At 48.5% G+C, this 13,637-nt stretch overlaps 4 protein-coding genes across 4 annotated transcripts; all 4 read right to left on the reverse strand.

Annotated features, from left to right (window-relative positions):
* Positions 1–617: 617 nt before the first annotated feature.
* Pmar_PMAR002207 (NAD-specific glutamate dehydrogenase, putative) lies at positions 618–4,201 on the reverse strand (the record flags this gene model as incomplete). The annotated part of the gene is made up of 1 exon (XM_002774976.1): positions 618–4,201. One exon carries the CDS (start codon positions 4,199–4,201, stop codon positions 728–730), a length of 3,474 nt encoding a protein of 1,157 aa, XP_002775022.1. The 3' UTR covers positions 618–727.
* Positions 4,202–4,305: 104 nt separating this feature from the next.
* Pmar_PMAR002208 (RNA helicase, putative) lies at positions 4,306–7,377 on the reverse strand (the record flags this gene model as incomplete). Its single annotated transcript, XM_002774977.1, has 6 exons — positions 4,306–4,928; positions 5,120–5,367; positions 5,419–5,786; positions 5,829–5,980; positions 6,232–7,012; positions 7,061–7,377. 6 exons carry the CDS (start codon positions 7,375–7,377, stop codon positions 4,851–4,853), a joined length of 1,944 nt encoding a protein of 647 aa, XP_002775023.1. The 3' UTR covers positions 4,306–4,850.
* Positions 7,378–7,913: 536 nt separating this feature from the next.
* On the reverse strand, positions 7,914–10,044 carry Pmar_PMAR002209 (hypothetical protein; the record flags this gene model as incomplete). Its single annotated transcript, XM_002774978.1, has 9 exons — positions 7,914–7,976; positions 8,129–8,249; positions 8,296–8,359; positions 8,401–8,830; positions 9,320–9,415; positions 9,458–9,533; positions 9,567–9,715; positions 9,761–9,841; positions 9,874–10,044. 9 exons carry the CDS (start codon positions 10,042–10,044, stop codon positions 7,914–7,916), a joined length of 1,251 nt encoding a protein of 416 aa, XP_002775024.1.
* Positions 10,045–10,252: 208 nt separating this feature from the next.
* Positions 10,253–13,309, reverse strand: Pmar_PMAR002210 (Phg1B, putative; the record flags this gene model as incomplete). Its single annotated transcript, XM_002774979.1, has 13 exons — positions 10,253–10,317; positions 10,377–10,489; positions 10,540–10,937; positions 10,984–11,072; positions 11,121–11,212; positions 11,259–11,711; positions 12,041–12,261; positions 12,350–12,402; positions 12,450–12,541; positions 12,771–12,872; positions 12,932–12,999; positions 13,044–13,112; positions 13,154–13,309. The coding sequence occupies 13 exons, from the start codon at positions 13,307–13,309 to the stop codon at positions 10,253–10,255; spliced, it is 1,971 nt and encodes a 656-aa protein (XP_002775025.1).
* Between the last annotated feature and the right edge of the window lie 328 nt (positions 13,310–13,637).

Consider the following 13,637-nt stretch of genomic DNA (forward strand, 5'->3'; position numbering starts at 1 on the left):
CGGAGCGATGAACCCCGGAACCAGAAAGTCTTTGAGGAAAGCTTTGTAACTGATATGATTCTCAACCCTCCACGTATGCATAGGCGAACAGTTGTGTTTAGAAGCTCTGTACCTTCGAAGAGTGCCTGCACCAAGAGCAGTGAGCAATGGTGTCGAGAGAATTAATAAAGGTTGGCTCCTAGTAATGGTATTCTTCCTCCCTTCGGCTGTCTTCACATAACAGCTCAACTCGCTGTAACTGACCAACAGCGTGGAGACCACAACTAGTCTGACGTTGTTGTCCTTACAGTGCATGCAAGTCTTGATATGTACCTTCTTCAGACCTAGGAGGCACTCGAGCTTCAAACAAGGCGTTTATAAGGAGCTGAAGCATCTCGTGCATTTGCTGAGCTATCCTTGCAGCTACTGGATTAGGGTCTAGCGATGTCGCTAACGACATGACCATAACTTGAGGGAACACTCACGAGGATAACATCGAGGGACTCTCAAGGTCACTCACATGAGGCGCCGAAAAGGACTCCTCACAATGCACTCATCCATCCCGCATAACAATGACACTCAGATAACGCAAGCTCGACACTTTTGAGATATGATTATCCATCGTTATACAAACATCCATATCAAAATCAGCTATGATTGTTCCAAAGTTGAGCGAAGCAGACTTCCGATGAAAAAGAGAACTATTATAAAATATATTGCGATCTGCCAACTCTACCAACCGAAACGATCACAAGAGGCCCATTGAGGGAACACTCTTCCTTAACTCCATAGTAGTAGGAGTAGTCTCTCCTTGCGCATGCTCCTCGAGATTACGCATAAACTGATAGAACGCGAACTCGCTAGCCTCCAGACCATACTTGTAGACGAACGTGTTCGCTATCCAGGTCGCACAGACAGCCAGAATGTAGGCCTCGGGAACCCTTTCCAAGATCTTGTCAATACCGCAGTGGACCAACAACAGACGAGGGATGGCTCGGCGAAGAACAGCACGAACCAACCATTCGTTCTCTGGATTCTTCTCGCTGAAGACCTTCATGGTATACTCCTTCAGAGTGTTGATCTTCTTAGAGAGTAGTTGAGTGGCGTCTATCTTCAGAACATATCCGTTGCCATCGGCAGCCAAAGTCTCGTGATTAGCCTTCCATATAGCGCTGAACTCCATCGAAGCGTTATGCTTAATAACGGCCAAGATCTCGTTAACATATTGCTGATAGAACTCAGGTGGTGGGAGAGTAACGTCGGGGATAGTAAGCAACTGATCGTGCTCCTTAGGATCCATACACAGCGCGGCGAAAACTTCCATACTGCTTGAGGTTACTCCGCCCTTGTTAGTCGAGGCGTCCTTGAATAGATGAACTCCGGCCTTCTCTAGCACCCGACGAGCATCCTCTGTGAAAAACAGGTTGGCACCCTCGACAATGTACTTGAACTTGGGCTCCTTCTGAGAGTTGAACATAGTGTGAATATTACCCATATTCACAGTTGCGGGGCGTCCACCACACGGAACGAAGAGATCTCCAGAGCAATACTCGAGTTGAGGGAAGACATTGCGGAGCTCCACACCTGTCTTGAAGTGCTCTCCATTGGGCAAGTCGATGTTCTTATCGGAGATATTATATAAGAACGCATTCTTGTCATCAGTCAGCTTGTCCTTGTTGAAGTTGCTGATCGGTATGCGAAGGCGAGCTAAGCGCACCAGCTCCTCGCGGTTCAGGCCGTTGGGATCATAAGCAACCCCGGAACCATCCACCACAGCGACGGTCTTGTCCTTAGCAATGAGAATCTCGTTAGACCCCAAATCCCCATCTGGTCCTCCAGTTTGGACCTTGGTGATCTTGGTCTCGTCCACCCCGAGCAGCTGTAGTAGGTCGATAACATACTGATGGACGCTGTTGGTGGTCATACCGTAACGGTCATGAGGGACTCCACCGAGTTTAGTCGACTTGCCTGTGGTGAGAGCCTTCCAATAAAGGTAGCCTCTGGCCTTGGCCCTATATGCACCCATGTCCATGAATCCAGCAGTATTCTCATCCGGACCAAAGAACAAGATCTCAGGAGTGGGCAGATGCGAGAAGATACCAGTCTGCTGAGGCATCATGCAATCCAGCAGAGCATCGATGTACTTATTGAAGGAGTCACGACCGTTAGTCTCGAGATTCTGGTCGCCCAGATCGAGGAGGATCGTACCCTTGGACCCACCCTCCGGAATGTCCTTGTTCTTGAGGTGCTGAGTGAAAGCCAAGTTGTAGTTCTCTTCCAGCAGCGACGAGGCGTTCCTGCTATACACCTGCCTGCTAGCCGAACGTATCATACGTATTCCACCACGAGCAATGTCGCGGAATCTGATATGGAACCCATAGAATCCACGGCCAGTAACCATATAGATACCATAGGGGATCACCGGAAATAGAGACCGCGGCCGATCTTCCAGCAGGCTACCGTCGAACCTCATAGCAATTGCTGCAGCCGTTCCGGACTTGAAAAAATTCGTCATACGCAGATGGGCAGTGAGCTTCAGTGCGGTCTTGAGGATCTTAGCCTCCAGCCTATGCGCCACTTCGTCATCGATCCTATCAGCAAGAGCAGCGTTATAGAAGGGCTCGCATTCACCCTTTGCCACCTTCTTGAAATCGTCGTACATGAGACACGCCAGCTCATAATGGGACACCAGTGTGTCATAGATCCTCTCGAACGTAATAGCGTTGGACATGGTTTGCAGGAAAAGATCGTCGAGTTTGCGCTTCATCTCAGCATTGGCCTTAGTAAACTCCGCTAACGTCAAGTACTCGGCCGTCTCCTTAGGGAAAAAGGTAAAAACGAACTTCACCGCAGTGATGAAGAACACCGCTTGCGCTGGTGTTATTTGCTTCTTCAGAACGAGGTCCCAGACGAGAGCTGAACGCTTGGGACTATGTTTGAAGTGACTAACATAACGGAGGGTCTTGACCAGATCTTGGAGCTTCTCAGGGCTGTACTCAGCTCCCAAGTAGCAATGATAAGCTACCACACCATTAGCAAATGACTCGATGTACATACGCTGTGGGACCACTCCGTGAGCGCGCAAACACTCGCTGAACTCGGCGAAAAAAACCTTGCCCTTTCTTTCAACGTCGTACAAGGCGAACTGTAACACGTGACTACCCTTCTGGCGGACCATATGAGCAGGAGCTTCGATGAGCTTAACCACAGCGTTTCTGGTCTTCATGATTTCGTGCACCAAGTTTTGGTACAACTTTTGGGAGTCCAGCGATTTGCGCTGTAGGAAGAAAGGCGATGCCACGAGTTGTAGATCTTCTTCTTCAGCAACGTCACCAACACCAACGTGAGTTTCAAACCTAGTCTTATCCACCATGAACACTCCCAAGGGTGCGTTCCCATCAACAACGGGAGGCTTCTCGGACTTGATGAAAATGACGGAAAAAGATTCACCACTGCCGCAGTTTGCGAGGTAGTCCGCCAATAACCTCTCAGTGGGGGTGACCTGGTTGTCATCCATTGACGTTAGGAAGAAGCCAGACTGCTCATCCTCGATCTCGAAGTGGATGCTTGAAGACCCTGTAGACTGCGCTACCTTCTTAGCAGCCATCAGACAATGTATATGTCTCGCGATCTGAGCGCTGGTACAATGCATGAAGTACTTCGGATGGAGCCCGAGGTCCGTGAAATAATACTGGATCTCAAACCACAGGCGAGCAGGAGCAAAAACACCTTCCTTAGATATGATAGAGAACACTTGTGTCATCTTCGTCTCGACCTCCTCAGTAGTAATACTCATGCCGGCGCCCTCAGAGACATCAGCGTTTCTGAGCATCTGGGCTTTCTCAGGAGGTAGATAGCACGCACCACCAGGGCATTTGAGGTCAGCCTCAGCAAGCATGGAGCGGATCTCAGCCGCATTATTATTCATAACCGCATCGTGTAGTGCCAACATGCCCATTCTGTCCGGGGTCAAGGCGGCCCCCTCCTCCAGGAGGAACCTCACAGCTTCCACATGGCCTCCAGCAGCAGCCAAATGCAGTGGCGTACGTTTGTCATAGTCGCAACTGTTGACCGTCAAACCCGAGTTCTGGGCTAAGACACGACGCATCTCGTCCACATCGCCATCATGTGCTGCAGCGAGGAGATATCCCACAGCACCGGGGTTTGCAGTATACACGCTGTCATCAGCCTTGGACTCGCTTCTCAGTTTAACCTCGAACATTTATCAGTGGGTAAAAAGGTTGCCAACTGTAAGGACCATGGGACCACCGAAATTTAACTCGAAAACTGCTTCCTGTTAGGTGGGAAAAATCGTGATCTATTTCAAATAACAGTTATCGATGAAAATGACAGCTAGTGCAGCAGTCATAAAAATGTCGCCAACCACCGCCCCATACCGGAACATGCCCTTATCCTCGAAAGAGTAAGCGCGACCAAACTAGCATAGGGACGAACATAAATGTCCTCCCAGCCTGAATGGTGCACACAGGAAATGACTGCCAGGACAGTTATTTCCAAAAAATGGTTTAATACTATGAGAACGAGGAACAACTTTAAAGCATGCCCACTGAGGGGCAGTCGTATGCAGTAGTACAAATGATGTTTACAACAGGAATACATCGAGGCGTGACAAGGGATTATATTCCTACCCATGCAGTAGCCTATAATACCCACAACTATCCTCTCTGAAAAGCGTTAATCATGTATGTTCCCAGACTTGTACGGGAGACAACAGATACGACATCGGGCAAGGCTGGCACTACACCGTCAAAGCTTAGTGTGACAAGCCAGCGAGGGGTAGACAGTAAGGATAGAACCTCATCACACATTACAACATACCGAGAGAAACATCATCTTATTTGTACTATCATTTACATTCCGCCTTTGAAGCCACTGCGGAAGCCTTTGCTAGGAGGACCACCTTTGCCTTTCATTCCTCCCACAGGCATCTAAGGAAACATTTTCAGCATATGGATTTCAAGAATACGCTCAAATTCGCATTTGCGATGTATATTATCTCATTTCAAGGGCTACTACTAGTACTACTCCTGCTACCACTACTACCACTACTAGCGACCTAATGGGTATGGGCTTCGCCGTCCACCCGACCAAATCCTACCGCATTCGCTCCACTTCCTACAGGGCCCTTTCCTCCTCCTTTTCCTTTCCCTTTTCCATAGCCTCCATATCCCTTCCCTTTGCCGTAACGACCCTTTCCTTTTCCTCCATTATCATTCATACCATTGCTCGCGAAAGCTAGACGTTCGAGGGCCTCGGGCACGGGTTGAGACGCCTCCCTCAAAATACCAATCAGAGGCTTGGCAAGTTTCGCCTTGTCGGCGGTGAAAAAACTATACGCAGTACCATGCGCACCAGCTCGGCCAGTACCTAGCATCCGCACCATAGAACAATAACACATAGCAATACTCCTCTACTCACGGCCAATTCGATGAACATAGTCCTCTATCGTGCCGGGAAAATCATAGTTTATCACATACTTAACGTCCTTGACATCAAGGCCACGACTAGCCACATCGGTGGCGATCATAATAGGCATTCTACCGCTCTTGAACTCCGCGAGTACCCAATCGCGTTCAGACTGCTTCTTATCACCATGAATTGACAGGGCAGGCCAGCCGTCACGACGGAGCACTCTAGTAATATCATCAGCGCATCGCTTCGTGTCAGTGAAAATGAGGGCCTTGGCGTCGAAAACTCCCCCACTGGCAGAGGCAACTGCTCGCATTAGTGCTTGTAAACGTTCTGATTTGACGTTCTCCTCAACGACCTCAACGAACTGTTGAATACTGAGAGAGGAAGATAGCCAACGTGAACTACTTAACACCTACTTGTGGCAAGCATGTCCAGATTGTCCCACAGTGACATGCACTGGTTCCTCATTGCACAAATCCCTGGCAAGCTGCTGCACATCTTTAGGCCAAGTCGCCGACCACATCAGAGTTTGTCTGTCCGGTCTTATTTGGGAAACTATTTTACGAACCTGATACGCTCAGAATGTGATGATATACACTCGAGAGCAGTTGTGAAATGAATGTCCGCTTTTCTCAGCGGACCTCGAAAGCTTCCTCACTAAATATACAAATTCATGTACGAGCTATAGGAAAAGCGTACAAAAACCGATAAAAACTTTCCAAAATTTTCTCACAATTTCCATATTGTTACCAACACATGTAGTTCACCATGTGCATATTTTCCCACACTGCTCGAAAGAAACCAACTACAAATTCTCACCTGCGGCTCGAAGCCCATGTCCAGCATACGATCAGCTTCGTCGAGCACTAGGTAAGTAACTCTTCTCAAATTCGTAACTTCCGACTCCAAGAAATCGATCAACCGCCCTGGAGTGGCAATACATATCTCAACCCCGTTCTGGAGCATTCTAGCCTGGGGCCCTCTAGGCACACCACCGTAACAGCATGTATTGGAAATTCGTGAACTTCTACCGAAGCGGTCACACTCTTCCTTAATCTGCAACGCGAGCTCTCTCGTCGGGGCCAAGACCAACACAATCGGGCCGTCCCCTTTTTGCAAGTACGGCTGTGCATTTATATGCACCACAGCTGGCAATAGAAAGGCTAGTGTTTTGCCACTCCCAGTTTCAGCAATTCCCACCATATCTCGACCAGATAGTGCGACTGGCCAGCCCTGCACTTGAATAGGAGTAGGACTGACGAAACCAGCCTTCTGGATCTCCACCATTATATAGTCTGGTAGGCATGCCTCTTCGAACTGCGTGATGGGATTTGGAACATCAACCCCATGTATGATTTCGATGTCCAGTCTCCTTCTTACAAGCTCGACCTCTTCAGGAGTCATAGCCGCAACCCGTGGATGCTCAACATAGAAGTGCTTCTGAAACTCGGTCAAAGTGTATTTTTCCCACTGCACCGCCTTGAGGTTAGCGCCCAACTGATCTTCATAATAGCCATATCCAAATGTATCATATCCGCCATACGCCGGATAACCACCTCCGTTATACCCACCATAACTGTATCGGTTCCCAGAGTAGTCCCTAGAACAAAATTAGCATATCCCTTACTCCTAACTTGAAGTTACTTACATCGCGTTATTGTAATAAGCCTGTTGTTGCATGTTCCCTCCATCTCCACCATACATGTAGTTCCCCTGTTGCTGACCTTGAGGAGGAGGAGCACCGTTGAAAAGCTGTGGAGCTTGAGCCGCGAACTGGGCTAGCGGGTTGGAGAAATTTTCCCCGGCTCTGTCACCAAAATCAGCGGGTGCATCCCTAGCGGCAGCTAGTGGGACATTCTGCTGAGGGCTCGGTTGAGGATATGATGGAGCCGCGTACGAGTAGGACGGCGCAGTGCTCTGCTGTGAAGCCACCGTCGTTCCTCCGGCTAGATTCTGATAGTTCATATGATGGGAAAACGCCAACTAGATATTACACTCTTATTGGAAGATCCAAAATCCGCCCAAACTCAACCCACTAGCACAGATGACCACGACGAAAACTTTCCAGGGCATTTCCAATGCGACCATGTACACTTCGATAGAAAAAAACTCACAGCTTCATCTCTAGGCATCTCACATGACTTTGATTTCCTGCTGGAAGTAAACAACCTAACCGGTAAGGCACAACCGCATTTGGTTAGTCCTCGGAATTCTTCGCCCCTACATAATCGGCCGTTTATTGTCGAGGACTTAGCGTCCTCGATACTTGTATTCCCTTGTCCACCAGCTCAGTGAGCTGTGTCGAGGTGGACCCTTCACCAGAGCTATCTTCCTCCGAGTCGCTTTCATCATCAAACAAAGGTGACGTCTCAAGAGGGGGTGCTGTCGGAGGCTGCGGAAACACTCCTGCGGTCTGCACTCTTCCTAGGCTTTCCGTAATTGTAATCGTCTGCAAGACCATGCTCAGTGTGGGAGAATACGCACATGTTTTGGTGATGATATCAAGATTCTGACGAAATTTTGGAGAAGTTCTGCTGAATTTTTCCTTTCTTATACAAACTCGGCTAGAAGAGTACAGAAATCAGAAAAAAATTCTCGAAAAATTTCCTCAGAGTTTCCGTGTTATCACCAGCACACCAAATTGACCATGTGTATATACTTCCCCACACTGGAGACGATATCCGCTCTTTTTTCGCGCACGCCCCCCCCCCCCCACCTTGATACACTGGGTCATAACTGTCAGGTCCGTGAAAGCGTCATCCATCTGCACCATGAGCTCCGGAATATGAACGTCAGTACACTCCAGCATTGGCAAATACACCCGCTCTTCAAGTTGCCTAGACTATGAACAATCACCAGAAATCGCTCAGAATTCCAACTCACTCAGTCCCGCATACCTCCACCACCTCGCTCAGCGTCTTAGCGTAGACCACACAGTTAAACATATCTTTACTCCGTATTTCCCCTTGTACCTACAAAGCCGCTTACCGGGTAGTGGACACGAAACAACACCCCCTCTTGCCAGGAGCATGCCCTCGCAGAACTCCTCCGTGCTAACCATACCGTCCCCTGTGTCGAACAGCGTAAACAGCTCCGGTAGTTCCGATACGTCAAGATCGAGCATAGCCAGCCTTCGAATGAACTTAGGGTCGTCCAGCACGTCCGTAAACTCCTGTGAGGACAACTCGCCGCTCCCATCCTCGTCGAGTTCTTCAAATAACATCTTCAAAGCCTCCACAGCCTCCTGTTGACTTGACCGCCTCATACTAGCCAGCAGCTCCTTGTCAGCCGACACCGCCGAGAACGCTTGCTCTACCACTATAGCGGTCACCAAATTAAACAGGACAAATGATGAAACACCGATAAAGAGCAGAATGACCCCAAACCCCACAAGGGACGTATGCATGATAGGCCGCACCTACACAAACGGCTTGTCTCAGGCACGGGCGTGTGAACGGCATACCACACTTCCGGCCCAGCTGTCTAGGGTCATCACTTGAAATAACGTGAACATAGAATTCCCCAGCGAGCCGAATAAGCTGTGAACCTGCCGATACTACATGTACGGCCGAATACCGTCGAAAACCCCACATATTCGTTTCCCTCGAGGTCCCCACTACTTCCAACAATGTGCAGTAAAAGTAACCCGAATAGTAGATGGACCAAGCCAACGATAGCATAGGTCCACACGAGCAGCTTGCCAGAATCCGTAAAGCCTTGTACCATAATCCAAAGCTCGCGGAAACCACTGACAGTCCGCACGCCTCTGACCAGCTCTCGTACTCTCAGCAACCGCAATATCATCATACTACCAAACATATTAGCCGGGATATTAAAAAAGGGTCGAAGCACCCAAACCGTGAGGAACTGACAGCCATGCAAGAAGACCGTCACCCAGCAGACCTACTCCGGGAATCCATATGAGAAACGCATCGATGCAGTTGGAGATAGATAGGAACCACACTAACCCTTCCGCAGCAACTCTGAGGAAGAACTCGACAACCTACCAGACCGCATACGGAGTCCTCCCGAGCTCTTCACCCACCAGGATGAGAATGAGAAACCTTTGCATGGCATCGATCCACATTGGCTCCAACGTAGTTGGAAAGTCTGGATAATACCTAATCACGATATGTCCATATCATAGTAGTTACAGTCCTATCTTATGTGCCATATCTGGATTCCCAACTACCAGCAGGGCAACACCGCGAAACCCTCCACGTACGTACGTGGAAACTCCAATGACCAGTGAATTGAGCAAGTTCACTGCTCCAGAAATCGTATCGAACTTTGGTGCACGAACCTACGAGTGCATTCTCAATAATAGCAGCAAAGAACTCCCACGTACTATGCGACGAATCTTCGGATACCTCGGCCGAAAGCGGTCGAGCTTGCGGTCGTCTCGAGCCGCCTGGATCCTATTACGTATCTACCATCACTCGGTCATACTCCAGATGTGACCTGATCCCACGGTACTGCAGTGATGCCGCACCAGCCGTTCAAGAGCTCCACCCACGACGCCTTCGACCTCTTCTTCGCATGGTACGATCGAGACTTGCCAGACGAGTAGAAAGGCGACTTGGAGTAGCTCCTGTTGGACTTACCGAACGGATTCACATCATTAGCACCCATCACCGACTACCGAAATAAACATGATGAGGGAAAGCCTACATATAATAACAACAAAATCACCAGCCTAGAAGCCCATTGATGCAAACCAAAGTCGACGAAAACAAAAAGTTATATATTTCATCTCACTCCTACATCTGCTATGCAATGTTGTCCACCTGCCCGGGTAGTTCATTCGAACTTCTCAAAAATCTATCCTCGATGTGTGTCCTTAATCCACCTTGATCGAGCCGTATATGGCACGGACGAAGAAAAACGTCGCGATAAATCCAATACCTACCATAAATCCTGCGAATCCCACGCCAGTACGACTACTCCCAATCACCAGAACTTACACCCAGTCAAGAGGAAGAAGGCCGCCGAGATCATCGCCATATAACCCACATAAACTACTATCGAGACCACATTCACGATTTGCAATCGGGTTCCAAGGTACATCAAGGAGTAGCTGAGAGAGCGGTATATAACATTAATAAATCACAATGGACTACCACTCACCCGAACACATACAGTGCACTCGTTCCTGATACGAAGAAGCTTCGCCACCACCAACGGTAGTCCTCAGCGGTGAGCTGGAAGTAGGTCAGGGCTATTGACACCTCCGCACACGTAATGACGAGGACGAGGTAAACAAGAACGACGAATCCGAAGAGGTAGTAGAACTGATGCTGCCATAACGAGCTCATGATGAAGAACAACTCCGTGAAGACCGCGCCGAAGGGCAGGATGCCACCAACCAGGCATAGCAACCAGGGCCTCAGGAACCAAGGCTGCGGAGGGATAGGTCGAGGAATCGAGTTGACTCGGCAGGGGAAACCAATAGATTCTCTCTTATACGCTGCAGCTGCGCCCAGGTACACCAAGGGTACAGAAATCCCAAACCATAAAACCAAAACCTAAAACCGATCAACTGCTTTCACGTAAATGACCACCAAACCTTACCGCGAACATTGTCGTGAATGGTACTGCTCCTGACGAGCCTTTCGCCCAAGTCAGCAAGTTGAGGAAGAAAAACATCGCAAACACAGAACCTGATACCACATCACAAAAACATCGCATATGTTTCTGACGTAACTCACCAGGGTAGACTAAGGCTGTCAACATCGTAGTACTGCGATGATGCTCAGATGACGTTGGTGCTAGGGTCTTCCCAAGTCGCCCAGAAACGTATCTGAAAGCACACACTGATAGGAAGAGTACCGGTTCATGAGTATTACCCAGCCGGAACGCCCATGAAGGCGAAAAGCAGGACCATTCCCTGCAATAAAGCTCCTCTATGAACCGGACTCAGAAAGCCCAGGGTCGCAAAGATAAGAACCAACCCACACATAAGCAGTAGCTGTATTCCACTACCCACACATACACAGAGCAATCGTCTATGAGGTGGAGGTCGAAACACGTCTCCATGGACCATTTTCCATCCTGCTTCCTCCTGAGCTTCTTCAGCGGTCATTTCTCCAACAAGCTCGTTGTACTTAGCAATATCACGCGCAAGAGTTCGGATGAGAATCATAGCCACCATACCAGACAAGAACAACGCGATAAGCACCGAGTTAATGATGCTGAACCAGTGTATTTGGCCAGACCCTGGGGACATTTGAAGGTAGATGTCCCAGCGTGTCACCCATTCCTTATCGGGGTTCTCAGTCCATTCCACATCATAGGTGTATCTGATTATTCAGTGGAGTTTCATGACCGTGATATGGAAAACATATTTCACGACTACTGCATATCACCGCGAATATCCGGTTTTTCACAGAGTATTACGCCATTCCACGTAAAACGGGTGGTGAAACTCCAGTGGGAGAATATACGTTTGGTTCCCTCAACTGAGCTCGTACGTTTCTTCACTACAGTATGAAAATTCACACACGATTTTCGTTAGAAGTATACAAAAATCAATGATAATTTCCCAAAATTTTCTCAGAATTTGATGACCATGTGCATATACTCCCACACTGGTCAGTCTACTGACACATCATCCCGAACCGCCTCCTACGTGATAGTCTCTGCCTTGTCGAGGTCAAGAGGCTCCAAAGAGGCTCCTTCGCTTTGGCAAACAGCCGAGTCACCACCATCCCTCACAAACTGCTTCAAACTGCTTGGTTCAATCTCAAACCCCACCACTCGGTAAAGCGAGACCCCGCTGTCGTCAGCGTCCTCGGGACGATGATACTCCAACTTGAACTTCAAATGATTGTGCAGAAAATACTGATCTTTCTGAAATCACAGCAACCTCAAGTGTTGGCGAACAGCTACCTTCTACTACTACTACTACTACTACTACTACTACTACTACTACTACTACCAGTTGAACTCCCAGAGGGAACCCACTCATGACAAATACTTGATTCTTCTCACCTGAGATGCAAAACTCCCACATCATGCACTTAGCAATATTAAATTACCATCATCAGCATCTTTAGTCTCCTTCTGGGGATCTCTAACCATAAACTTCACGGCGCCAGGGAGACGGTCCACATTCATATTCACAGTATACCTAAAGCCTCAACATGAACGCCCGACGCCAGTCTTGGCAAATATACTCGCTTTCCTCAACTGAGCTCAAGAATTTTCTCGATTAATGAACTCGGATAGGAGTGTACAAAAACCAACAAGAACCTCCCAAAATTTCCTCAGAATTTTCAAATTGGCACCAACCCATGTCATCGGCCATGTGCATATATTTCAAAACTAAGCCCGAGCGGACGCGAACCATTTTAACTTACTGGTCACGTATCATCTGTTTGATAGTCTCCTTAAGTTCAGCTGAGAGCTGATCTTTGCATGCAATCTGACACTTCAATGATCGCAGCATTTGGATTTTGTAACTGAGATGGAAACATGTCAAGCCCGAGATGAGAGATGGCGAAAATTCCTGTAAACCTACCTGGTCGGGGACATCATCTGTCCGCTCAAAAGTTCACCAAGATTAGCGCTCACTTCAGCTGATTTGTCCTGAACACTTAGCCCTGTTATAGAGATGAAGCACATACGCTTACAGCAACAACTCCACATTGAGAATTGACCGCATGAGTCTTGAAATAGTCCATCGGTAGTTGCGTGCGGACCTGAGGCCAAATGAATGTACATTAAAAACCATCATACGTACGCTGGTCATTTCGTTGACTGAGAGAGGTACGTCCTCTCCCTCCTTATAGTCTCGTGGGGCGATACCGGGCAGGAGGAGCGAGGCAACGCTATGTACCAACAAAGCGAAGCATAACCAGGTCAGACCTGGATTCCAGTGCTTCGTGAGGGAAGCCATATTACAAAGGAACTATACCCAGTTTATATTAACCTCTAGACCGTTATAGGATAACCCATTGCCAACCGACTGTAGAGTAACACAACTTGAAACACTTTTGGAGTGGTGTCGAACTGTATTCGATAGCAGCGCTTCCCGATACATTGTACGATCGAATCCCAGCGGTACTCAAGCCAACGACATCACGACTGGGCGAAGGGAGAACGTTTCTTGGTAACCCGAGACTGCCTCGAGACTGCCGAGACGCGAGATGCTCTAGTGGTGGGTATAAACATGCTCATCACAAAGTCCTCGAGTCGTTACCGTTAAAGGAGGGTCAGGAATGGAG

This window comes from Perkinsus marinus (assembly GCF_000006405.1).
Source record: "Perkinsus marinus ATCC 50983 genomic scaffold scf_1104296957154, whole genome shotgun sequence".
Taxonomy (NCBI): domain Eukaryota; phylum Perkinsozoa; order Perkinsida; family Perkinsidae; genus Perkinsus; species Perkinsus marinus.